The sequence below is a fragment of the Rhamphochromis sp. 'chilingali' genome (genome assembly GCF_963969265.1).
Source record: "Rhamphochromis sp. 'chilingali' genome assembly, chromosome: 2".
Lineage (NCBI taxonomy): Eukaryota > Metazoa > Chordata > Actinopteri > Cichliformes > Cichlidae > Rhamphochromis > Rhamphochromis sp. 'chilingali'.
This window is the reverse complement of record NC_137930.1, coordinates 68056427-68083727: the sequence shown is the minus strand read 5'-3', so window position 1 is coordinate 68083727 and position 27301 is coordinate 68056427. Positions and strand designations below refer to the sequence as shown.

Genomic DNA, 27301 nt, shown 5'->3' with positions numbered 1-27301 from the left:
AATTGCCCGTGAATGTGAGCATAAAAGGTCGTCTCTCTACGTTAACCCTCAAAACACTGGCGCCCGGTGCAGGGTGTACCCCGCGTCTGAGCTTGTGACAGCTTGGACAGGCTGCAGCTCAAATGCACGGATAGATGGGAATTAGTTTTTTCTTCTCCTTCTTTCTTTTTTAAATTATAAGACCAAAAGAAATAAGATGAAACAGTGAATAATTTAACATTTAGCAAAATGATAAAGGTCAGAGTTTTTTCTTTTGTTTTGTTTGAATGAGATCTGATCATCTTTCTTTTTTGGCTGAATCAGTATTGAAGAGTAAAGCACAGTCATAAGTGATACAGCAAGCTGAAAATAGAATTTTATTAGATCCCAATGATCCTGCTGTCTGACACTTACCATTTGCATGACTTGTTTACTCCACTCCTCTCTCTCATGTTGTCCACATATCCTGCTAAATGCTTTCTGATCTATTTATCTCCTTGGCTCTGTGTCCATCATCTCATTAAACTGTTACATAATACACAATTTTCAGTTGCTTGACCAAGATAATTGTTCCGGCCGAAGAGGTATTTTCATAGAGCCGAGGCTCTTTGTTCCCTAAGACCAGACCATAGCAACCCCTCTGTGTAGCACTCTGGCAAACACATACAGAGCCAGTTACTGCTGAACAGTGAGAGCCTGAAAGAAACATCAAAACGAAACGAGGGACCCGGCATAAAAACAAACAAACGAAAAATAATTACTTTCATTGAACCCAACAGATAAAAATACTGTGAAGTTGAGGAATCATTTAATAGTTTTTCTATATGTGCATTTATATTTTCATCATGTCTGTGTTGGCGCACACAGGCAGGAGCTTCACTAAACTTCATTGTCGAGAACATTTGAGCAAAGAATTAGGTCAGATATCCACGTCCCCCTAATTCTAACTAATTCAATTTTGCACTTGTATAACAAAACAATAACCAGAGGATTTTCATACCATTAAACCATTTTTTAAATCTACCAAGTTCAGTCTCTCATATATGTAAAATAAGAACCAACAAGCGAGCTTAAACACACATAAAAACAGCTCAGACAAACAATAAAAGGTGTATGTACACACACACAACATCTCACCGAAATCTTTTATCTCCACACAATCTCTGCATAACTTTGAAAGAGATTTTTAGCTGATACTCTCATCAAAAAGACTTATTAGGAAAAAGACTGACATTGACGATAATACCTCTCAGCTGGCTGATACGACCTTCACTGATCCAGTAGACCTAAATGGATTCCTGATGGAGGGTAGTGGCTGACAATAACACCTGCCTGTTTCTACCGCCACTCCCATTAACTCTGTGTTGCCTTAATACTGTGGTTCAGCACTGGAGCTGGATTGTAATATTTTCCCCTTAATGGACGTTGAAATGAGTGTTCATGATGTGCGTTGATGGAGGTGTGTGGTGTATATCCATGTTTTCCTGCCATGCCAACATGACTTGCAGCCTACTTAGTCAGCATGCTTGAGTTTAGGGACAAACGGTGTCAGGACAGAATAAATTAATATTTTGACAAGCAAGGAAAACAATTCAATTCAGTTTTATTTACAGTATATCACGTGTAAATCACAACAACAGTCACTTCAAGGCGCTTTATATTGTAAGGTAAAGACCCCACAATTATACAGCAAGCACTTTGGTGACAGTGGGAAGGAAAAACTCCCTTTTAACAGGAAGAAACCTCCAACAGAACCAGGCTCAGGGAGGGGCGGGGCCATCTGCTGTGACCGGTTAGGATGGGGAATAAAGACAGGACAAGGACAAAGACACGCTTTGGGCGCGCCTTCCCAGGGTGTGGTGATCAGAGAGGTGGGAAGTAACAAAGTACAAATACTACGTTACTGTACCAAGGTCGAATTTTCAGGTATCTGTACTATACTTTATTAGTAAAGTCAAGAGTATTTAATTTTCTACTTTTACTTCTACAGTTTACACAATTATCTGTACTTTCTACACTTTCCTTACATTTTCATAACAGTCTCGTTACTCTCGATTCACCTGTATCGTTTGTAGCATTTACAATTTCAAATGTAACATTTCTATTAAATCAAGAAACATCAGCAAACATACAAACTGTTCATGTGCAGTGTGTTGCAGTGTGTTGCTGGCTAAAGGTACAGCTGCTGTATTTGTAGGGAGAGAAAGGAATGTGGGATAAGTTCACTCAGAGATGGAGAAAGATATAAGACAGGCAGCACAGGAACGGGGAAACAGGTTATACCTAAAGGTAAGGTCAGTCATACTTGATACACTGCAGATCTAAAAATGACTTTGTCAGGATAAACAGATTCGCCTGCAAAACTGTGTTTGACTGGTGCACAGCAGCTGTGGTGTTCATGGTCACTGTCAGGTTACCTTAAGTATAGGAGATAATCTGCATTGAGTTGATGATGCTTAGATTAATTTCCTGAATTCCACTCTTATACCAACTGTATACAGTGTAGTATAAAGACAACACAGAGTGGGCTGTCATTGTCATTGTAGGACATAGAAATCAGCCAGGACAGCTCATGAAACATCTGCTGACATCTTGTTGAATTCAGTTCTGTAAATCCACAAAGAGCAGCAGGTCAGCTGATCACAGCCTGCACTGGTGCTCACATTAGTGATTATCACAGGTTGTGATTCTGTTTCCAACACCAAGCCACTACAACTGATCTTAGGGTTCCCCAACCTGCTGAATCCCACTTCTTGGCTGTCCTCATTAGAGATGGGCAGTAACGCGTTACTGTAATCCGATTACTTTTTTCAAGTGATAATGGATTAGATTTATATAGCCTATTCATTCACTCTCACATTCACACACTGGTGGAGGCAGCTACAGTTGTAGCCACAGCTGCCCTGGGGCAGACTGACAGAGGCGAGGCTGCCATATCGCGCCATCGGCCCCTCTGGCCAACACCAGTAGGTGAAGTGTCTTGCCCAACGACACAACGACCAGGACAGAGAGCCCGGGGATCGAACCGGCGACCTTCCGGTTACAGATGCGATTCCCACCCACTCGTGTGTGGGGCGAGCCATGGTCTCCCCACACACGAGTAAAGTAAGGGATTACTATCGCAAAAACGGTAATTAGATTACTGTTACTTTCCCGTAGGAACGCTGCGTTACTGCGTTACTAAAACCGTGATTCTTTTGCGAGAATGTCTCATGACAGTGACGTAAGCGAGTGCGACGTTCGTGGCAACAGCTGTGTGCAGATCAACAATGGATCACATATCAGTGCGGAGAGAGTATGAGCGTGCAGCGTTTAAAGCGTGGAAGTACTGACCTTACTTTGAGTTTGATTCCATAAAAAGAGACAAAAACATTAGTGTCCGCTGTGCGTGGGAAGAAAACTTCTTTTTACAGCGAAAAAACCCCTAAACTTCCAACAAGCACCGAGTAGCTACGACGTAATGGGAAACTCACAGAGAAACTCGCGGATTCTTCCACTGACCGCGGCACACCTGCACCAGGGCAAACCTCCGCCTACCCTACTCCTGCTTTACAGGTGAAAATAGAGCAACAGGACCGCTGAGTCTTTGACTTTATTTATTTTCTGCTGTGTTTTACTTGCATCTATTTGAAAGACTGAGTGTAAACACAAAAAATATTTTATTTTATGAGCTGGAATGTGCAGAAAATAGGTTTCAATGTTAAGCTAATTTCTTCCAGTCAGAGAATGTTGCAGATAATTAAATTTTTGCTTGATGCATAAAGTTAAAAGATTACAACTAATAAAACAAGTTTTAAAAAGAGACTTTTCCATTTGATTACATTTTGTATGATGGATTATGCAGAAAAAGTAGAATCGGGCTGAAAGATCTATCACTTTATCACCTCTTCAGGTTGTAAATTGTGTTTTTAAAAAGTAACTAATTACTTTTGAAAATAAGTAATCAATAAAGTAATGGGATTACTTTTTGGGGGAAGTAATAAGTAATTAGTTACTGATTATTTTTTTCAAGTAACTTGACCAACACTGGTCCTCATGTTTGTGTTTGGGTGTGAAGGCAAATTGTAGACAACTAAATACAGTTAAATTAAATTTCTTTCACTTGTGTCCTACATAACAGATTCAAACATTCATTAGAATTTCATTCAAATAACATTTGTATTCTCGTGTACTTATAATATTATATTATTATATTGATATAGCAAAAGGTTTAGTTGTCTTTGCATAGAAATATCTGGTAGAATTTCTCTTTGAGGTGTTACTTTTCCTTTCTTAGTCTGAGTACATTTCAGAGACTGTACTTTTTTCTTTTACTTCAGTAAAGAAGTAGATTCAGTACTTCAGGTGTTACTGGAGTATTTTGTTAAAAACCACAGATATCTGTACTTCTACTTAAGTAAAGAATACCGTTACTTTGGCCACCTTTGGTGTACGTAAGACCTCTATGGCCTTATGGTGGACAAAGCTTGTTTACCATGAGGCTGGATCTTGATACACGATTACAGCACAGCTTTGTGTCTTTTAAGTAAATAAAATAAATATTTGAGTATGAAATTTTGTTTGTATTTTAAAACAATGATGCAAAAAGATATAAAATAGAAGAAATAAGACAATAAAGCAACTAAAACAACAACTTTGGGTCAATGTTGTGTCTTTCGTTGAACATTACATACTACATAATGGTCCATTTTGCAGGTTAGACTGTGCCAATAATTTTGATAACATGTGTCATAAAGTCAGCAAACAATTATTTTCACTGGTGAAGTCGGGTTTCCTTAATCAAGATGCACAAATGAACCTGTAGATCTAAATCAGCAGATGTAGCTCACCTGTAAGTGTAAATGTGAATGTGCTGTATATGGTTATTTGTGAATGACTGGCTATTTCTATTTGTCAATCCTCTTGCTTAATAGGTGGCAGGTAAGTATAATGTTAGTATAATGACAGAGTCACAGAGATTAAACTTTGTGTTTGTGCAGGAAAAAAGTGTTAATTGACTCTGTAGCACAATAAAATTTCACATTAGAGGAAATAAAATATTGTGACTGCTGCATTTGCATAAAATCACCTCCCTTAATTTACGTTCAGTATGTAGACATATCCTGAGTTTTTCTATTAGTGGGTGACTGATCTCTTCATCTCTCGGCTGCTTCTTTACGCTGTCACACAAACTATTTCTGAAAATATAACACTACACAGTTTTGTAAACCTGTGAAATCATTTGAAGTGATATATTGATCAACCTTCAGTTTCAAAGTTGCTGTAACTGTAGTATATCTATGAAACTAATGCAGTTCTTCTTCTTTGGTAGTTTTAAAAAAATGTTATCAGAGATACAGTCCAGAAAGACAGAGCCGTGAAATTATTTATTTCTTATTCTCAGTAAAAACACGAGGCTTTTAAGAATAGTAGAGTCTGTGACGTTTATGGTAAATGTTGTATTGCACTTTATGTTTATGAACTCGTTGTCATCCTTAAAGATGCAGGGCACCAGGAAACCATTGGAAAATCATTATAATCACTCTATGAAATCAGAAATTGTTCCCCACAATATTTTCTTAGCATTAGCTTCAACTGGTTCACACATATTAATCACCTTGGATGGTTGCTGGCTTATAACTCTCTTGTACACATTCAAGTGGTTATCCAAAGCTGTGAGTCTTTGCTTGGTATCTGTGTGGACAGCTTGTGGTACTTCCACCATTCTGCAGCTCTGATAGATGACTAGCTTCCCTCTGTGCTGCCTTCATCTTGGCCCCTGATCCTAACATTGTTCCTCGCATCCATTCAATGCATTCAACGCACCTTTTGTTCATCCCCCAGTATGCGGGGATGATGACACCCTGGCTCCACCGTGCTAAAGTATTTGTTGTACCTCATCAGTCTCTAGTAAACTGCCTACAGGGCGAGTGGGATTTTTTTTAATGATACAAAATTTACCTGATATCTTACAAAATGTTTCTAACCTTATTTCTGACAGTGTTGGTGCCACCTTGGATCTTCCACAAAATACTCCATCATGACTTGTTCAAAACAAATAATTCACGCTTATAAAGCTATTTGTTATATATCATAATGACAACACATATTTTTAATGCTGGACATAAAAACTAAAGGTAACAAGAACAATAACCTGAAAGAAAAGGTGTCCTATCATTATCTCTTTAACAGCATATCCTCAATCAATGTGAAGTATTAGTTTTGCTGTGATATGCTCCAGCCTAGAGGATGTTTGGTTTGAACATCCCTTCAGTCATTTTACAGCCTGTTTCCATGGGAACATCCACCCTTTAAACCCCTTTGAAAAACAGGGGCCGAAGTATTTTTTCCACTTTAAATATTTCTTTAACCTGAATGAGGTTTTTTTGCTCTTTTTGAGAAAGACAGTTTATCAGTAAAAAGTCAAGGAGGGTAGTTTTAAATTTAAATTGTAAAGCAGCACATTGAGAAAAAGACAAAAATCTATGAACACTAAAAATAAAAAAGAAATAAAACCATACTCATGTCTTTACTAACTCCAGTAACACCGATGAGCCTCAGAGGAGAAAACATCGAATCACACGAAGACTGTCGTTGTTATTTGCTTTAAACTGTAATGTAAAAGTGCATCACTCTAACACTCTCACCATTATAAGCTGTGCCTGTGTAAATATGCCGTTTCTGAGTAGTACTACTCAGAAAAGGTTTGTTGTAAAAACTAGAAAGGATGTTAGGAAATATGAACGATATGTACGAGGTCTGTGGTCCAAGGACACGTTAGCTGCTAGCATCACACAGCTCGACTCCCGGTGCCTTATGTTTGGGTCAGAGGTGAAACTGTGGGGGGGGAAATGCCAGGAGAATTCCTACAGTGTTAGAATTGCTGCTTTTTCTTTGCCATGGATTATTTATGTATCTGCTTTATGCTTTTGCTGTTTATTTTGGGGAATTGCATCTTTAAAAATGTGTTTCTGTTATTCCAGCTTTGGTCCTCTGGTCTGAACCATGTGCTTATCTGTAATATTCTGACTGTTGGTGTTTTCTGTGTTGCAGGTTGCCCATGTGGGTGGCCAAGGGGATGGTGGCCACGAGGGCTGTGTGCCTGGCTTCCAGGTCAAAAAGTACCAGGTGATGTACAGAGGTCCTTTCCAAAAAGGACAACGCCTTCTTCAAGGTCAGTAAATTGGTTAAAATCTCTATATCCACACCACAATTCAACATCCAGTTGTACCGACACAAATATCCTTTCCTTCATCTGTCTGGGTTTTGAGGATTTGAACAGCAGCATATCACGGGGCTCTAGGCAGCAGGTTCCTACCAGGTCAAGGTGGAATTATGTGTGTGTGCATGTTCATTAAAATTCCTTTGATTATAAACATGGGGTAAAACGGGTTGCTTCTTTGCACCACAGTGATAACAACATCATTTTTGTCTGCAAATGAATTATTCTCCTTTTTTGAATGATATTTACAAAAGTATTTTCCCTCTTTGTTCCTCCCCCGAAGACAGCTTTGAGCTGCTTAGTTAACTGTGTGTGCTGTGTGCTCATATGCAAGCGTGTTTGCTGGAGCTTTTGAGTCCCAGTTCAACGGTTACATGCTCGAGTTGACTTAGCTTTCTGCAAAGCTCCGGTCCCTAACACACTCTGACTTGCATTTTCCTCTGTATGCAGAAAATTGTGTTTGATCTCAGCAGGTTTAAAATCAAAACCTTTAAGATTTAAGAGTTCGAAGAGTTCACAGCTGACGAGTCCATGTCACGGAGGCTTAGTTCTGTCTCTGAGCCACTTGTGAGTCAGTCTTGTCGCTCCTAAGTTAATGCAGTGACCAGTTAGTTTCCCCACAGCCTCCTGCACACGTCCAATCTCAACTCCATATTGCAACCACAACTTATCGGTCCATTTTGCTCCTTTGGGGCACTCTGGCAATGCCCATCTACACAACTTCACTTGGTCTCTACAGAGATCAGCAATAATGTCAGCTGGCTAGCAGTCTGCTCCTTTGGGCTTGTGAGTTATGGCGTCTTTCCACAGAAATCGACAAGGTGAAGTCAGCTAGCGGTAGTTTTATTGCAAAGCTGAGTTTCTACCAATTTATTTGCTTAATAATTCATTTTTCCTCTCATTTGTTATTTTATTTATACAACATGATGAAATACAAATGAAATATGTAAATTGAAATGGGAATAATTTATGGCGTCTTATTCACTCTGTCATTTATTGTGGAACTTGTTTTCATTCCCCTCTCATTATTCAACCTCTTCTTTATTTATTTAATCATCCCCACGATTCTTCTCCGCACTGAGAAGCTACACCAGCAGAATGTAATCACCTGCCTGTCTGACATGCGCATATTGTGTTGCATCCATATACACAGCAGTAACAGGCTTCTTTTGAACTCACAGTGCTTTTAGTGCTTGTCGAGTTTCTTTGTGTGGCATTCACCTGATGGACAGCTTTTCCAATTGAAAATACATACTTTCCTGCCTATACAGCAAAATATGACAAATCTAAGAATTTCTCCTTCAATCTTCTTTCTTCTTTTTCAGCTTTATTGTATTTGATTTGGTCAGCCAGCGAGGCACTTTGTCATCTGGAGGTTCAGCGGTGCGTGTAGTAGGAGACAGAACGCAGTTCTGCTTTAGTGCTCTGCTCTGGGACAACACATTGGTTCCATTACCTTGAATATGCTCCTGTCAGCAGAAACACCTCTCACCATTGGGGGGTGGGGGGTCCCACTGCTCACAGAAGTATAGGCATGCTACTGGCCACACACGTACATGCATATAAAAGTGTGGGTTCAGGCTTGTTGTGCATTTGTTACAAAGAAAACCTGAGATGCATGCTGTGATTGCCTGTTTGCTCATAGCCGTTCAACAGAAATCTTCTACTCTAAATACTTGTTTGATCATTTCAAATGTTTCTTAAAGATTTAATCGCTTTTACAAACGCTGCACTTCAATAGCTGCTAAAACTGAATAGCTGCGAAAAGACCAGACGAATATGTGAAATATAGAAACCTAGAAAAAGAAACAGATAGGGGAGGTGACTTCAGCATTCTTTGTTCAACAAAACGCGTGTAATTAGTATTGACTGTGTCGTTACGTTAGTGAAAGCTGTGTAACACGTCGCTGAATTGACCAGATGCAAGAATGTTAGATTCATGATGAAAATCAAAGCAGAATAACAGCATGTCGACAATGCGGGTGCATACTTTGCAGCGTGTTTGTGTGATTTCAGAGTAAAATGGAAAACCGTTTGTTAGCATGAAATAAACTCAGTGCTTTACGAGTACATCTCTGAGAGGATCGATGCTATTTTACCTCACTACGATCCATTTTTGTTAAATTTGAACAAACCGTCTGCTGAGTGTGAGCAGGATGTATAAAGAGTGCCAGAGGCTGCAGCCAGGCTCAGTGACACATGCAGATTTATGTAAATGCTGCTCAGCCCAGTGCCACCTGCTGCAGACCTCCCTGTGTAGTTACTAGTGGAGGGGCAGTCTGTTAGTGAGAGATACCTGTTGGCGCAGACCTGGGTTCAAGGACATCCATCTCGGCTAATGGGCATTTCTGAGAAACAAATGCATACAGAAATACAGTAACGGCGACTCTTTCTCTATCTTTCCAGCTCTCGGTGGCTTTGCTGGTGCTTTGTTTATTACGCCATCACCGCTGCCTCGTAATTCCGCTCTACCTCTAGCTTTTACTCCAAGCCTAGTTTTATTGCACCTTTTGTTTTTGCTCCTACTCAGCTGGTTATTAAATTTAATATATGTGAAAAAAATGTAGGCACATGGAAATGTGAAAATTATGACTGGAAAAAAACCTGCTTATGACATTATAAATATTACAATTTTAACATAGTAAAGAGCTTTTAAATTGTTACACTGCATGTGTAGGAAATGCAACCTTGAGGAGAAGCAGTGTGCTCCGTCCTTTCCCTTCAGCTACATGTGATGCAGACACAAACTCATTGTCTGTGTCACGTTTTGTGTAGTGAAACTGTAAAAGCTTCAGCAGCAAACTTCACATCCCCGAATGCAGCAACTATGATCTGAAGGAGAAAAATAATCTGCTTTTCTAGACTGAATTAACCTTGTGCAGCCTACAGCTCATTTTAAAAACCGTTCTGAACATCGACGTACCCTGAATGTTCTGAACAAAGAAGAAATTCATTTAAAAATATAAAAGCTTTAATAGAAAAGCCTGAAAACTGCATTTAACAAGGAGCTGAGTTTATTAACGTAAAAGATGTTCGAGTCAGTGAGAAAGTCCTGCTATCTATCAAACAGCTGTTTCCACTGAAATTGATCCATCACTTTAAATTTCATCTCTTTAATTTTGTGTAGTTTTACTGCAGCCACCACAACATCCATGAAACGGGCACTTTCACACCTTTCACTAAAGGTCGTTCACTCTGGCCTGGATCAGTTGATGAGTTTGTGAATGTTTCCCATCAGTTTGGTTTTTCACACAGAGAAAAATCCAAAATGCATCACTACAAACCATCATTTAAGGAGCTCAGGAAGAAAAGTGTCTGGACCTCTTTAAGATGCTTGAAAACCTCTCATTCAAGAAGCTTCTTCAGTTCTAAGGTCAAACGGAGGGTCCCAGATTTAAGCAGTATGGGAGTGTCCCCCAAGAGGGACAAGGACCCCCACTGATCTTAAACTGAAGAAGCTTCTCGGATGAGAGGTGAAACGACTTCAAGCAACTTAAAGAAGTCCAGATGCTTTTCTTTCCAAGCTCCTTAGACTACGATGACCTGGATAACGGAGAACCTTCACAGGCATACAAACCACGTCAGGTTATGGAGCCCCTTTATTGGCCAGATGGAGCAACAAGCGTAAATACAGGAAGAAGGTGCCGTGCTCGGCACTACTGGAGAACACAGATCATTTACATTCATTTCACAGCTAATTGGTAACTCGTACAGACCTTTGCACATCTGTAGCACCTGCCACATTAAGAATACAAACCATACGCAGCTTAGGAAGTAATCATGTTCACACCACAAACAAATATCCTTTAGAGTTTTTCTGGAAACGCACCAGGAACGCCTCCTCAAAGGGTCTCAGTGCAGTCATTTTGGTCTGGACCCTCATCTGCGCACAAACGAACTGCACCAAAGGGGAAAGAGTTCAATATGAATGGACTAAACACCACAGGTGTGAAAACACCCCAAATCTAATTACACTGCAACTGAAAACTGAACATAACATATAAGGAACAAAAAGCATTTCACACTTCCAGCAAGAAAATATTATGTAGATGAACAGAATACAAGCTGTTTGCTGAATAGCCCACGGCCTTGGATTGAAGGAGGAATTTGAAAGTGGATGTCACCCTTATTTGTTTTACAGCAAGAACTGGCAGATTTTGTTTGAGTGTTTCAAATAGCAGTGTTTGTCAGAGGGCTGAGATGCATTAGTTCTGTGGTGAAAGAAAGATTAGACGTCCTCTTCTGAAAAGTTTCAGTTTGTTCTCTCAGTGGTTTATGAGACGGCGCTGACAAACAGAAACTGTGCTATGTCTCGCCTTATTTTGCACATGTTTGTTTCGTCACTGCCCTACAGTGTTGGTCAAGTTACTTAAAAAAAGTAATCAGTAACTAATTACTGATTACTTCCCCCAAAAAGTAATCCCGTTACTTTACTGATTACTTATTTTCAAAAGTAATTAATTACTTAGTTACTTAGTTACTTTTTAAAAACACGATTTACAACCTGAAGAGGTGATAAAGCGATAGACCTTTCAGCCCAATTCTACTTTTTCTGCATAATCCATCATACAAAATGTGATCAGATGGAAAAGTCTCTTTTTTTAACTTGTTTTATTAGTTGTAATCTTTTAACTTTATGCATCAAGCAAACATTTAATTATCTGCAACATTCTCTGACTGGAAGAAATTAGTTTAACATTTAAACCTATTTTCTGCACATTCCAGCACATAAAATAAAATATTTTTTGTGTTTACACTCAGTCTTTCAAATCGATGCAAGTAAAACACAGCAGAAAATAAATAAAGTCAAAGACTCAGCGGTCCTGTTGCTCTATTTTCACCTGTAAAGCAGGAGTGGGGCAGGCGGAGGTTTACCCTGGTGCAGGTGTGCCGCGGTCAGTGGAAGAATCCGCGAGTTTCTCTGTGAGGTTCCCATTACGTCGTAGCTACTCGGTGCTTGTTCGGAAGTTTAGGGGTTTTTTTGCTGTAAAAAGAAGTTTTCTTCCCACGCACAGCGGACACTAATGTTTTTGTCACTTTTTATGGAATCAAACTCAAAGTAAGGTCAGTGCTTCCACACTTTAAACGCTGCACGCTCATACTCTCTCTGCACTCCATATATGATCCACTGTTGATCTGCACACAGCTGTTGTCACGAACGTCGCACTCGCTTACGTCACTGTCGTGAGACATTCTCGCAAAAAAATCAGTTTTAGTAACGCAGCGTTCCTACAGGAAAGTAACAGTAATCTAATTACCGTTTTTGCAATAGTAATCCCTTACTTTACTCGTTACCTGAAAAAACAAGTAACGCGTTACTGCCCATCTCTGCTGCCCTACGAGGCGGCGCTAAAGTCCGTGTAGTTTGCTGTCACCACCTTGCAGGCAGAGCATCACTGAGCCCGTTACTGTGTAAAAATAAAGGACTTCATGAGCAGTTATAGCCATGAGGCATCATAGGAAGACGTGACATACTGATAACGTGCAAACTTTAGGAGGAAATATGGTCTGGGTTTTATGGGGTACCCAGAGTTGAGTGCACGCCATGTGGACGGCTGATAAAATATGGAGAAAAATGTAGAAAGCCACCTTATCTGTTTCCTGCAGAGCAAACCATAGCTCTGTAAAGGCTTTCCACAATCCCACCCCCAATCCCATGTGATTCCTAAAAACATGGCAGCTTTTTGCATAGCATTACTCATGCTCCTTAACTAAGCATTTCTGAAGAAATTACCTCAGGGAGGGTGGTCTTCTTCAGGCTTGGCATTGCTCGCCATAAGCCTTCCACTTCATGTTCAGATACAGTCTTTGGAGCTCTCCTGGCTGGCACAGGCCTCGAGGCACATTAACTGCATTGAGCTCTGAAGATTTCTTCACCGGCACAATTCGTGTCTCTTGCCTGTATTCCCTTCGACTTTATCAATGAGGCAATTTAAAAGTACTTGAATTCTTATATAGCCTAGCAGTTTTAGATAAACTGGACAAATGGAACAGCTCGCTCATCTGTTTTGTGTTTGCTTCACTTCTGCTCGGCTCTGCTGTCCAAGTTCAGATGATAAAGTTTGCCGTCCTTCTTTCTCAGGGCTCGAGATGTTGTCTGTGGAATTTGTTTCGCTGCAAACCACAGACACAAGAACACAAAGACATTTATCTGTGATCAAGTAGTCCATCATGTTGCACATGAAAGATGAACTTTATCATTCATTTTCTGGTTTATTTAGTTCATATTTTTACTTCCGCAGCCACGGTTAAAAATATTGCTTTTCCACTGCTTGCAAATATTCACAATGTGACCGAGTAGCTCGTTATTTACCACTGTTACTTTAGACAAAAAGCCATCAAGCTGTCTCCAGTGAAAGAGGAATAACAGAAATGCAATGAGTGTATTTATAGTGAAAGCATATTTTAATCCTGAGCTTATTTGTATTCCACAGCAAAATGGCGCTGGGCTCATAGCCAAATGTTTTTCTCTTGGTGTGTGCATGAAGTAAAGCAAATACCTTATTAAGAAGATGCCCTGTAAGGAGTCGGTGCGCGGCTATAAGCAGCCTACCTTTTCTTTGGAATAAAACAGCTGTGCCCCTCACGTTCTTGTGCTACTTACTAATTTTGGCAGCCCTGCTCTGCACCACTCTCAAACCACTGTCACCCTGACCGATGTTACCCCAGTCACCCACCCGCTGTGCACCCACTCTGTCAACCAGAGACTGGGAATGCAGGGATTGATGTTTCTACTTACTATGTGCTGCATGGCAAGGTGCATATCCGGATCATGCCACTCTCTTGCCTGTAATGGCGCAGCATTAATCACTCACTGTATCCAGAGTTACCAGGACCTGCAGCTTCTTTTCCGGTGTATTTTTAATTTGACCATAAATCAAGGTGTGCTTTTGACAAATGACTGTAATTACAGGAAAGGCCATTACTGGCATGTGTATGCACGTCTGCGTGTGTGGAGTGAGTGTGTGGGTGGATGTTTCACAAACATGTTTGTGCATTTGAGGATCGTATGTACAACATGTGAACTGTGGGTTTAACAGCTGACATTGTTCATGAAAAACAGACTGACCTGGCTCACAGTTCTTCCTTATATGGGTCAACTTGTGACTGGAGGCTTCTTTTAGCTTAGGAGCTGGCGGTGAATGTATTTGCAGGAACAGGCGAGTGAATGCTGGAGGTTTTAGAGAAGCGATAGATCAAAAGGTGAAGCTCAAGTTACAGCAGCTTTTTTTATGGCACATCACAAGTCATCAAGGAAAATGTCTTCTTGACATTTTCAGACTCCATTTGTAGGCAGGAAGGTACAAGGTGATATCTGTAGCAGTATTACTTAATATAATAATGTGGTTATTATAATAATATAATATCATGTAAAAGGGTCCATCCATAGACTATAAACTGTATGGATGTATCCACCATGGGGTCGCCTGATGGTTTGGGAACTGTTGTTTTGATGCCTTTAGCTGGAATGATTGTTGTGGACATTTAGCGTGTCCTGGGTCGGCCCCGGGGCCTCCTCCGGTCGGACATGCCTGGAACACCTCACCCAGAAGTCCCCCTTCAGAAGAAGCTCATTTCCACTGCTTGTATCCGCGATCTTGTTCTTTCAGTCACTACACACAGCTCGTGACCATAGGTGAGGGTAGGGATGTAGATCGACCGGTAAATTGAGAGCTTCGCGTTAACACTCAGCTCTCTCTAGGCCTCTCTGCAAATTGCTACCTTATTGTGGTGGAGGGGTTAGTGTGTCCCAGGGATCCCAGGTGCTATGTTGTCCAGGGGCTTTTGCCCCCTGGTAGGCCATGGCAAATTGGTCCTGGGTGAAGAACCAGATAAAGAGCAATTCAGAAGATCCCTATGAGGAAAACATCAAAGGAATAGTTCACCCTGCCCGGGATAGGGCTACAAGCCGGGGAGCTTGCCCAAGGGCGAGCGTCTGGTGGCCAGGCCTTAGTCCATCGGGCACAGCCTGAAAAAGGGAAATGGGTTTTAGCATAGCAGGTTGTCATTGAGACTAGATATATTAGTAAAACTATTTTACTAAAATGTAATCAATGTTGTTCACTTTCACTAAGAATGTTATATGATGACATTAGTGACTGATTATATGCACAGTGCTGTTGTCCTGATTTGGATGAGAGATGAGATGAGAGGTGAAACGTCTTCAAGCAACTTAAAGAAGTCCAGACGCTTTTCTTTCCAAGCTCCTTACACTCAAAAAAGTATGCTCCAAACTGAGCAGGAGAATTTGCAAAGATTTGTGCCTCAACACTGTGGCCAGCCTGTTTCAACACATCTCTCCACAACTCGTAGAGTAGCAGTCACGGTAGTAGACAAGTCCACCACTTCCATGGTTGGGATTCGGTCTCTGGCCCTGTCTGACTACAGCCTTGCTTACTGACCCTACATTGTTGCCACAAATGTTACATGTCGATAATGATAAACACTTTAAGGTAACATAGTTAGAGCTCTGCAATGCCTCAATATTGATGTTGCAAGAAATACTAGTGTCCCTCTTAACCTGCAGCAGCTGAGCAGCAATGGGAACAAGACCTGATACTCATACTGGTACTTTATTTATTTATTTAGTTATTTATTTATACTGTATTCACTGTGCAAAGCTGCTCATGGACACTTTACTAATTACACATAAAAGCACATAAAACACTTTATAAATGACTCTTTATTATTTTTGTCTCTAACCTCTGTGCAGGAAGTATACGAAGTTCAAAATAAAATACCATTATGAAGCTGCAAACCCAAAACAATAAGCTAAACGATGCTATGAACAAATGGTGATATTTTTTCCAGAACTTGTCAGCATCACTGACACTTTCTAAAGAGCACAGAGTGATTTGATCTACTGTTGATATTCAAATATTGATTACACGTGTAGTTAAGAATGACAAGGTACCAGGTCAGATTACGTGCTGCTCTGGGGAATTTTAATTAGGCTAAAATGCATTTTGATTGTTGTCATGGCGCTCATTTTTATCTTTGACATGTGCGACTTTTAGATGAATATATCACCTTTGACAAATGCAGCAGGCCACGAACAGGACGTCTGCTGGAACACATACTGACATTAGTGGCCCTGAGACGGAGTCTGTAGAGGCTGCAATCACAGATCATCAGGGGCAAAGGGACGGCCCTGCCAAGACCCCATCTGCAATAATGGTGCAACTGGCACCCAGCTGATATACTATCGCTCTCTCTCTCGGTGTCTCCTCTGTGTCTGCCTCTGTCTCTCTCACTTACTCGTTTCTTCTCGTGTCCCTGATGGAGATCACTCTGGCTTCCTTCCTATAATCATGTGTCCATTCTGCCTAACCTGCTTAACAGTGATGGAAAAAAGTACATTTCTGATGTAAACTGCGGTATATCTTCTCTTGGATCTAACAAATATATTTCAGAGCACTCATGGAATGAAAAATATCCACATGTTTAATTCAATGCGAGCTGCTCACTAAGAGGCTGTTCATCAATTAGTAACATGATGTGTTTAATTGCAGCTTTGAGGGGATTTAGAGAACAGGTTTTGGCAGGCAGATATAAACTGTCAAGATTAATATTGCATTCTTCTGACCAGACGTTGGCACATCTTGATTCAAAAAGCATGTGATAGCGTAAAATGATCAGAGATTGCAGTCAGTCAGAGCGGTTTGCACCAGCTGGGATCCTGCTTGCAAACATCTTGCAGGTTTGTTTTTTTTAAATGGGACTTTCTATTACAGAACATTTGTTGGAGGTTCTTGTGATCATCCATCTGCTTTGTCTGCAAATAACCTGAGTGAAGTGGATTTATAGAGAGTGGGAAGGAAAACTATTTTCATTCAGCACTAAACGGCTCTGATGAAAGTGACAAAGGTAATCATCGGAGCTAAAGTCGAACAAAGAGAATTCGATGCCCTCTGCCCACGTGCTCATGGCAGATGGACACATATCCCATATATGGATGAAGCTAAGAGTTCAATCAAGCACGCCAGAAACAAGTGCCGCTATTTTCTGTACATTTAAGATGTTGTTTAATTTATTCTTTCTATTGTAATCAGTGTCAATAGATCCAAGTTAGGCAGAACTGGACTCTTCAGCAAACAAGCAAAAGCCATCTGCATGACTTTTCCTCTGTTATTTCTCTCCGGCAGGTGACGATACATTTTTATCATATATGCACTGTTGAATTTACCATATGTGCAGTTTTTTACTATATAAGCTCAAATTCTGTGTTTTCTCATAACCCAGGTTGAGTTTTAGTCATTGTAGGTCAGTCAGGTTTGCATTTGGAGGGAAATAACTTTCGCTCTTGGAAACTTTAATATAACTCTGGATTCACTGCAATGAAAAACATTTCCTCAAGTTATGAGAATGTGAAGCCTTCTCAGCCTCATTGAGTTATTTTGAAACCATGAACAACTGGATACTACATTAGCAGAACTTTCCTAGTGTGACAGTTTGAGAAACCCCGCTGATGAAATATAGTTCCATTTTATAGACACTGGCCAATTAATTTTGTCTTCAACGCGAGGCTGATGGTCGCGTTACGTACTGAGATGCTATTTTGTCATATATAAATAGGAATGCCAAAGGAAACCATTAACTTTGAACAAAAGGTGGCATTGTCTTACATTTCAGGAGCCGCAAACCCCTGAAGTATTAGTACAACATAATACAAAGTAATACAAATCAATCATGTTCTGGCTTTGTGTTTGTCTGCTGTGTACACAGTGAATCTGTGAGTTTGTTTGCTCTTTTGAAATGATAAATCTTAGTATGTATATGTGGTTGTGTGCTGTTGCATGTTTATCTATCTTTCCTTTAAACATCGCTGCAGAGGACAGCCACGAAACAAGTTACATATTTATCATTCACACAATCTTCACCTCATTATTTTATAACCCTGCTTTTATCCATCCCTGCTTTACAGAAAGTAAACTTCTAATTATGAGGAAATTCAGTTTTAGCGAAGAGATGCAAGCAGCTGTATCGTGCTATTTTGGAATGCTGCTTCCTGTATTAAAGACACAAAGATCTGCACGCAACCAATACCTGAGTATTATGTTTTCAAAGAGAATACAGGCATCAGTCAGAGCTGGACGACCTACCTGGTCTACTTAAAATTTTAATGCCCTTCACCTTTGGGTCGAACCTAAATTTATTTGCTTAACATCCAGACAAACAGTAAAGTCTACGTTTGACATCCTTTCTTAAAGGTCTAAACATAAGCAGTATGTAGCTCTATTTATATCTTTGTTTATCATCCAGCAGCAATTCAAATGGGTGTTCTGTGAATCACCAGTTTTCCATCTTAAATTGATTGTATGGTTCATGAAGTTGTGTTAAAAAGGTTGCTTTCTCTTAAAAATATGTTGGATATTTATTTGTGTGTGTTTGCTGTAATTCAGTTTTTCCTTTGTCGTGATGTTTTGTATTCTAAACAAACTCAAAACTTCCGCTCTGAGTGAAATACATTGTTTTATCTTTTTGAAGTAATACATTTGGAAATGATCTAAATAAAACTCAACATTTAAAAAGATTACACTTATCAGAGAGATGTTTCATTTTGCTTGTTTTCATTTCATTTGTTACCTTGTTTCCAAACAACACATTTAAGAGCACTGACGCTCTGTGTCCACTGTGATGCAGGTGCACAGGTGAGACAGGTGGGGCACAAACCGCTCATTCCCTGAAGTTCTTGATCTGTTTTCGGCCGACAAAATAAATTCTACTTTTTAAATTTACTGGGAATCCACTGAAGAGATAACGTTGGCTTCCTTCAGAGAAGTGAGAGAAGTACTTTTAGAATACTTGTGACTAGTTTCGCTCTCGCCCGTGTGCCGCTTTCCCATCTTTGACTCTTGGACCAGAGCCCAGTATGGGCTCTCTTGAGTGGCCAGGAAAACTGCTGAATAACTTGGCCAAAGCCTCAGGGGCTCAACCTGCGTGATACTGGCTTCCTGAAAGCCTATCGATCTGCCTGAATGCTTGAATGCATTGCTGGGTGCCTGTGTGTTGCTGGATGTGTCTGAAATTACGCCTGCTTATAGCTTGTGTGTGCTGAACCGTGTGTGTGCTTGTGTGTGTTTTCATATGTGTACTTCCACAGCACAGAGCTGTTTGATTGAAAGGTTTGGGTTTGCTGCAGTTGGCAAGAACTTTTCACCGTTTTTTTCAGCTTGGCTGTTAAATGGGTTGGCAAATATCCTCGCCTTTGCTTTCGCCAGAGGAGACCTTTGAAAACAAGCATGGACTTATTTGCACATATGCTATAGGTTCACTTCTGGCTTCTGCATGTAGAAAATTAGAGGTATGAAGCCACAGAGGATATATATACTTGATCACATATGTAATCTCTGTACCATCTGGTATTTCATGTCTTATACATTCGTTTTACAGATGCACAAATAAATATGCACTCCACCAGCCTAAGCCTCCACAGACGTAAACAGACTGCCTTCGGTGCCCATCATAAAGCCTCTGTCATACTCATTCAAAAATCAATGTGCTCACAAATTTAACTATACTCACTGCGTCACAGGATGTCCTCTCATGGCAAAAGGTGTTGACTATTAGAAATAAGATATCACAAAATGTGTTTAAGGTTACAATTCACAACGTAACGCAACCAGTGTTGCAGCAGATGTGTATAAGTGTGTATAAACTGTATATCCTGTGTATTAATTATCTCATTCTTTTGTGCTGTATAAATAAAATTGAATTGAAAATTAACTGAAAAATGAAGATGACTCAGCCGAAACCGACTGCAAATATTAGGGTACGTGACTCCAGATAGTGGAGTGATACCTTGGGCGTGTTGAACTCTGTAGCACTCGGCCCAGAGAAAATTAATTTAAAAAAAAAAAGCAGCTCAGAAAACAAAAGCGCCTGAAACAGAGACACTGTAAACAGAGACAATGGAACACAGACAGGGAAACACTTTAGAGGCTAGAACAACTAATGGACTCAAAACAGAAACCAGACACTCAACATTACTTGAATAACAATGAAAACAGGAACAAGAAGATATTAAAGATCCCAACGTGAAAATCATAACCATGCACATGTGATGGTCCATGCTTCCTTGTAAAAAACCCCAAACATTTGTGTTTGGGCTAAAAACTAAACCAGTCCCCTGGTCTTCTCTAACCCAGGCTTTCACACACAGTGCAGTAATTAAAGCCCAAGGCAGGGCTTTTTTGTGTAATATCGCACCATATTGTTCATGAACACATGCCAGTTTTAATTTTAAATGCTCCAGGCACTGAACCTTTGCACAGTTAAATATAGTCTTTGCTCGGAAATGATAGTAATTATCGTAATGTTTATTTGTGGTCATTTAGCTTAGGAGGTGGACTCCAATTGCAGCACAAAGAATGTGAGAACATTTTCTAAATCACTGTATATCTGGCAAAATCTGTGGAGACTGATGTGCAAGGGTAATTAGATGTTAATGGTTTGGTGGTTTTTGGCAGTCAAACATGTGGAAAAACTGTTGTTACCTTTTTACCAAGTTCATTCATTCATTTGCTCACTACAAGGAGAGCTGGTTTAATGAGCTACGATGAGCCTAAAGTCAGAGTTTCAGTGGCAGGAAGGTAATTTTTCTCTAACCTGGTTAGATCGCCATGGCAACTTGTGCTGAACACATATCAGAGTTTTGGTCTAAAATCAGCAGGAAGCTGCTTTGTTGTTTTCACCAGTTTTTTTAAATGTGATCTAGATTCTCTGCTCAAAGAATATACTTTATATATGCAACATAAGCCGGACCTTATTAAAGTCAAAAAACGAAGTCTGGACATGTGTTGCATTGTTGGTGGAATTTACTTTTTTCAGATGCAGAAAATGTAAAGCTAAATGTTTTTGTGATGTTTTTGGTCTTCACACTGCAAACTCGGTTTTATACTACTGAGCTGCAGCTACTGCAAAATACGGGTTACATTTCGGGGCTATTTATCACCAAGCGTATTCAATCAATAAAACGTGACGGGGAAGAGCCTTATTAATCATCTGATGTATGCTGATGATTTAGGTGCTTCGCCTTCTACAGTGTTGGTATGCTTCAGCTGCTCAGGGTTTGCTCATGTTATGGTTTTCAGTATGATAATGAACTCTAAAAGGAGTGCAATAATAGTCATTTCAACTCAGGAGGATTGGAAGCAAATGTTTCCCTCATTATGGAAAATCTAATTTTAAATGATCCCTGTGATGATGGTGATGATGGAGATGATGTGCAGTGCTAATGCATATTTATATCGCACATTTGTGGTGCACTTATAATTAAGCAAAAATGAAAAAGCTTGAAGTGCCACTTGAAGATTGTTCACCTAGGAAGTAGGTATGCCTCCTCACCTACTTCGATTATACCTTTTAGGACCAGAAACTTGAAGCTTTTCATGGAGACCCGGTCCAGACCTCCAGTTGGGACATAACAGTAGAGAGAACCTCACATTAGCTTTTTGTGGTTATTTAGGTCAATTTTATTTAGTATAGCACCAGAACAACAGATGCCTCAAGGAGCTTTATATTGTAAAGACCCCACATTAAAATAAAGAATAACTGAAAAAACTCCAACGCCCCCTGTAGACAAGCACTTTGCGACAGTGGGAAGGAAAAATTCTCTTTTAACAGAAGAAACCTCCAGCAGAACCAGGATAACAAAGGAGTTGCCTTCTACCATGATCGGATGCAGACAGGACAAAAACACGCTGTGCAACAGAGCCACAGATGATAATAACTAATAATTAAAAAACAGTGAGTGAAAATGGTCACTGAAGAAGACTCAAGATTTGTAAGTAAATCAAATTTTGAAAAGTTATCTGGTCCTTCAAGTACCAAAGAAACTCAATTAAAAAGTAGAAAAGTAGTGTGAGAAATAATATTTCTGTATCCTCACTGTTCCAGCTCAGCCTGTTGTTTCACAAAGGTTTGTGCTGCTGACAGATTTGTACCTGAGTTACAAACAGGTGCTCGAGGTCCAGCGCCACATCTGCTAAATCTGCTATCAGCAGGCTAAGGGTGACTTTTGATGCAGCTTTTACTTTCGATGTTCACATTTAATTTTTGACTGGTTGTGCAAAGTGCTTTGGGGTCCTTAGGGACTAGTAAAGCGCTATACAAATACAGGCCATTTACCATTACAGTTAGCTATTTTCGCTGAAAGCTCTGCTTGTTTCATGCTCATAGGTAAATGTAGCTGTCTCTGGTTCACGGGCATATCTTAATGACTCGAGCTCAGCAGGGCAGCAGCTCTTTCTTCTGTGCATGTGCATTACAGATAAACCCCTGGTCTTTCACAGCAAACTGATAGGAGACCAGCGTGCGAGGCAAGCTGCTGCTGGCTTTGCTTTCAGTGTGTGGGAACAAGCTTCAGTGATTTATCATTGTAACAGATGAGTGTCCTCTTGGGAAGATGACATGTGAAAAAAGTTGTCAGTACTTCCTTCAGTAAATTAGCAATCAAAGCTGTGTCTAATAAAACAGCCAAGATGACCAACTCAGCACTTTCAGATTAACTCCTGTGACAATGACTGAATGCAACAGCTTTAACCAGCTGCTTTCATTTTTCATTAATATTTGAATACTTCCAATATTGATGGGTAATAATGTCACACATTGCTTAAGCCTTTTAATCCAACAGATTATTGTTATCTATGTATTTTACAAAAGATCACGGATATTACGTGTTCGGTTATCATTTTGTACCAACTTTGTCCTGTGACTGTACAGTTAAATCTGTTTTCCCAAGATCGCTCTCAGTGTTTGTTTGCTTGTTTTTTTTCTTTCAGTTTCACAATGTTAGTAAATCCATCGAGCAAAATATGAATACTTAGAGAAGTGTGCTGAAAGGTCCCCAAGGCATCCCTCTAGTGCTTTCACAACAGGCACAGCCATGAAGCCTCTGGCATATCAAAGGAAGCTTGTCAAGATCGTTAAGTGAGAACACTGTGAGGGCACCTTATCATTAACGCCTGTGGCAAAGCATGAACTGTGACATGTGTATATTTTTAATATGCAGAGTACAACTGTGATAGATTACATATTCAGGACAGGGGGCATCAGAGTGGTCAAAGTGTGAAAGAGCCAAAAACAATATCTAATATTTATAGTTTCACTCTGTTTAGAATTCAAGAGCGCACCATACACATGACACAGTCAGTGTCTTCCCTCGGTGCTTCTTCAGAACCTTATTCAATTACAAAGGTCAATTGGAATCATACACCAGACACCCTCAATATTAAAACTCACTAAGAGGTGAAGTGAAATAACATGAATTATTGCATTGCAATGCAGTTTTCTGTGGGGAAACTTTGTTCTGTGGATGTTGCTTTGACAAGAACCACCCATCTAACCGTTTTGCAGAACAAATATCATAAGAAAGGCAAAGTGTCGTCCCCTTAAACAATGCAACAACATAACGACTGCTCCAGAATCAAGGAACATGGCAAAAAGGCCAAACTGAAAAATGGAAGGAGTTTGGGCATTTATTTTGGAAATGACTGCTTTGAGATTAGTTAATGGATGATTCTTAACTAGTATAAAAATCTCCCATTTTTTTACATTCGTCTTTGAGCCACCTTATCCACAGTGGGCATTTGTCTAACGTCAAAGCCACCAGTGGGATTATTTGATGGCTCCAGTAGTTGCATGTTTGTTGATATTTTAATAGTTTAGTTATTTTCCTTATGGTTAGGGATCGTTTAGGTTTTATCCGATACCGGTGTCAAACCGGTGCTTTTGAAACGGTGCCGGTGCTTAAGCGGTGCTCAAACCGGTGCTTAAAGAATGGAGAACACAAAATTGGTCCAAAAACCTCTCATGTTCAGCTGTTTTTTTTGTAAAAAGATAACAATGTTAGCCTTTTCTGCAGCTATGGGGCATATATGGTATCACTCTTGGCTGGAAGCAGTGCTTAAACAATGGAAAAAACACAAACTTTGTCCAAAAACCTCTCATGTTCAGCTGTTTCCCACTTTTTCTTTGGTCATTTTAGCCTTTTTGGCCAGGGTGAAGGGAGTATCTGCCATCAAACAAGAAGACAGCCGCATGTAGCTATGATGGTGTTTGCTAGTTCACCTTACATGCATTAATGTAATAACGTGGTTAGCCTACTCAACGTAAATTACACACGAACAACATTAAGCTACTCACGCAGAGAAGAACGGCTGCTGCTGCATCATCATCCTCATCATTTCTGCTACACTGGCAGGGCTAGGGGCCAGGACTCTATTCTTCGGGTTTTTGGGGGATGTTGCTAACTCCGGGTCCGATAACAGGCACCACACCCGCAGTAGATGTGCTCGGTGTGAGGTCTCGCAGCAAGCTATCAAATACGGCGCATTTCTCTGCTTTAAAAAAAAACGCTATGTGTCGCCAGGTGTTTCATCGGATTTGAGGTGTTACCTCCTTTGACAGTATCACAGTATCAGCTTAAAGCACTTGTTGCTGCTGAGTTTGCATCTTTTGCTGTGAAGTACAGCCAGACTTTTGACCGCTTCGCCTTGGGCATTTTTAATCTGTAGCTCTGCTCTAAAAGAACGTACGTACCTGGCCCCGCCTACTATCCTCGGAAACGTAAAATGATTGGCTAGAATCTAAAGTGTATCACAGCTCAGGAAAATAAAAAAAAATAAAGCACCGAAATGTGCGCTGCTTTTCGGTCTGGTTACTACCGTTTATGTCAGAACCGGTGCCCATCCCTACTTATGGTGACTAAAAGTCTGACGGGGTAGCGTTGAGTCATTTGGTGATGCAGGTGGGCTTAGGGTTGCCAACTCCCTGAAAAATAAATAAGGGACACCTCGTGGCCAGGGCCGGGCAACCCAGTTGTCTTCACCCTTCCCAGTGTGGTAGCTCTTTTTTTGTGTGTGAAATAATTTTTTAACCATTTGACTTGAATTTGATTTAAGCAGATGCATATTCTTTGTGATATGACCATATAGGAAACAAATGATCATTTAGCCGTTTATTTTTAGCTCAAAATGACAACATTAACACAGTAAAACAGGTCTCTTTCTTAAACAGAAGCCTGTCATGCTTAACTTTTGAGAATAAAAGTAAATCTTTCTTTAAAAGAACTCTGTCCTGCTTAACTTAAAATTATATAAATTAATAGAAAACAATAGAACAAAAATATTCTTGTAACTGTGCACATTTAGTGCATTTAGTACAACTGGCTTCAGTTGAGGTATTATTTCAGCTTTTCTAATGCTAATCAGCTGCTCCTGTTTGTAAACCCGCTTGTTCCCATGATTACACATCTTAACTCATCATCATTATTCATCTATGTATTACTTTTATGTATTATTCATCTATTTGTTGTAATCATCTATCCTTGCAGTTGTTTATTACACAAAATAAATTATATTATCACACTTCTGGCCACATAGCGCTGATATTCACTGCACATGCCCATATTAACCTTAACCAGAGGGTTTAAAAAACAAACCAGTGTTTACATACCATATCTGCTTCTGCCGTGGCCTGGTGGACAAGAAATTGGTTAAGGGTTCCCCGAGCTTTCACGCCCCTCATGTTCTTCATGTGCCCACCACTAGAAGCATGCCTATGGAAAAAGTGCGCCGGCACACAGTGCAGTGCGCTTTATAGGTGTTATCGTGCATTTTCCCAGCCAGGTGTTTTCCTTTTCCCATTCCTCCCTGTACTTTTGCAGCCTTTTTTTTCTTTCTCTGAGCGAACAAACATTGCTGCTCTAATGCTGGGCTCACACTGTGCGATTTTTGGCCCATTTTGAGACGATTTTTGAGTCGTGCGACCGATTTGGTGATCGGCCCAATTTTGGCCTTCATCGTGCATCGTGTAGTATACGCGGGGTAACGAGAAGCGATTAACACCTCACGACCAGCTCCCGATCATCAATCGCTCGTGAGGGTGTCACGAGCGATTTACTAAATTTACTAGTCTGTTAATGAAGCAGAGCTGCGCTGTTACCACATAACCCTGAGATGGATTTCCCATTCGATGTGTCTTATTGTGACTGCAGCAGCAGCAGCTTAGTTTCCCTCCCTCTGCAAGGCTACCTTACTATCACTGCTGGCGTCCGCCCCTGCCCCAGCGCTCTTTGATGAAACCCTTTGCCCTGCCACTGACAAACAAACACAGACTGATTTAAGTTTGTTACGGTGCTTGAATAAACCCACTCATTCCCTTCAGATCTGCTGCCGTGGTTAACCTTGTCAAGCTAGACTTCAGGGGATCTCAATCGCTTAGAGACGCTGAGATACTTTCATTTATATTTTCACATAAAACCCGGGTGAGGAGTGCATCTGCGCAACTGTTTTGAAAAAGGAATTTAAATGAATTCATATTTAAGCAGGTGTAACCTTGGAACAGGCGACATCAAAGACCAAGCCTGGAGGCCTTAACATTTCCAGCTTGTGCGGAGACACGAGATGTTTACTGTTGCTGTCAGTGTTACATATGCATGCACCGCACAAAACCTTGAAGAATATATTTTTACTCATGAGCTGACATCCTCATTGACAAATGCAGGAATTAATTCAATAAATGTACAGGAACATTGTTTGCCTATGTTCACTTTCCTTCTAGCTTTAATGAGAAACCAGTTTGCTGGAATGCAAAGCAGCAGATGCGCCTGCTTTTCCTATCAGTCATTTGAAAGGCTCAGTTTTCTGTCCTTACATGATCTGCCTTAAACTCCTCAAAGTGCCATTAATGAGGAGTTGATTTTGTGAGTTTGTGTTGTGTTTGAGTCTTTGAATCACTGAGAGGACAGTCTCAGACGTTTTTTGCATCTTGATGACTGTGGGTGATTATTAAAAAAAAGTGCTCTATACTCATAACAAGTGCAATTATGGCAGGATAAAGATTCTCAGAAAACCTTGTTTAAATCAAGCCTTTGCTTCTTTGTTGTTCTGCTTTGTCAGCGCTGAATACGTTGATTGCAGATATCCAAAATAAATAGAACTCAGAGAAAATAACAGATCGATCGACAGGTTGTCAATTTGAGTTTTCTATTGTCCTCCTTCTTTCATAAGGATGACTGACACTGCATTGACTTAGTGCTGTATCCATGTACACTTTAGAAATTATCCAAATCCTTTTACCATGGCCTCTGCAGCTACAGTTGCATTTTTATGTCATAAC

General features: G+C 40.2%; 1 protein-coding gene across 1 annotated transcript in view; it reads left to right on the top strand.

The window, feature by feature from the left end:
* The window catches only part of cdh13 (cadherin 13, H-cadherin (heart)), a 402884-nt gene that overhangs the window by 98457 nt on the left and 277126 nt on the right, over positions 1-27301 (top strand). Inside the window, exon 2 of the mRNA XM_080875355.1 lies at positions 7012-7132. Coding sequence (XP_080731481.1) covers positions 7012-7132 — 121 coding nt within the window. The remainder of the gene's footprint in view (positions 1-7011; positions 7133-27301) is intronic.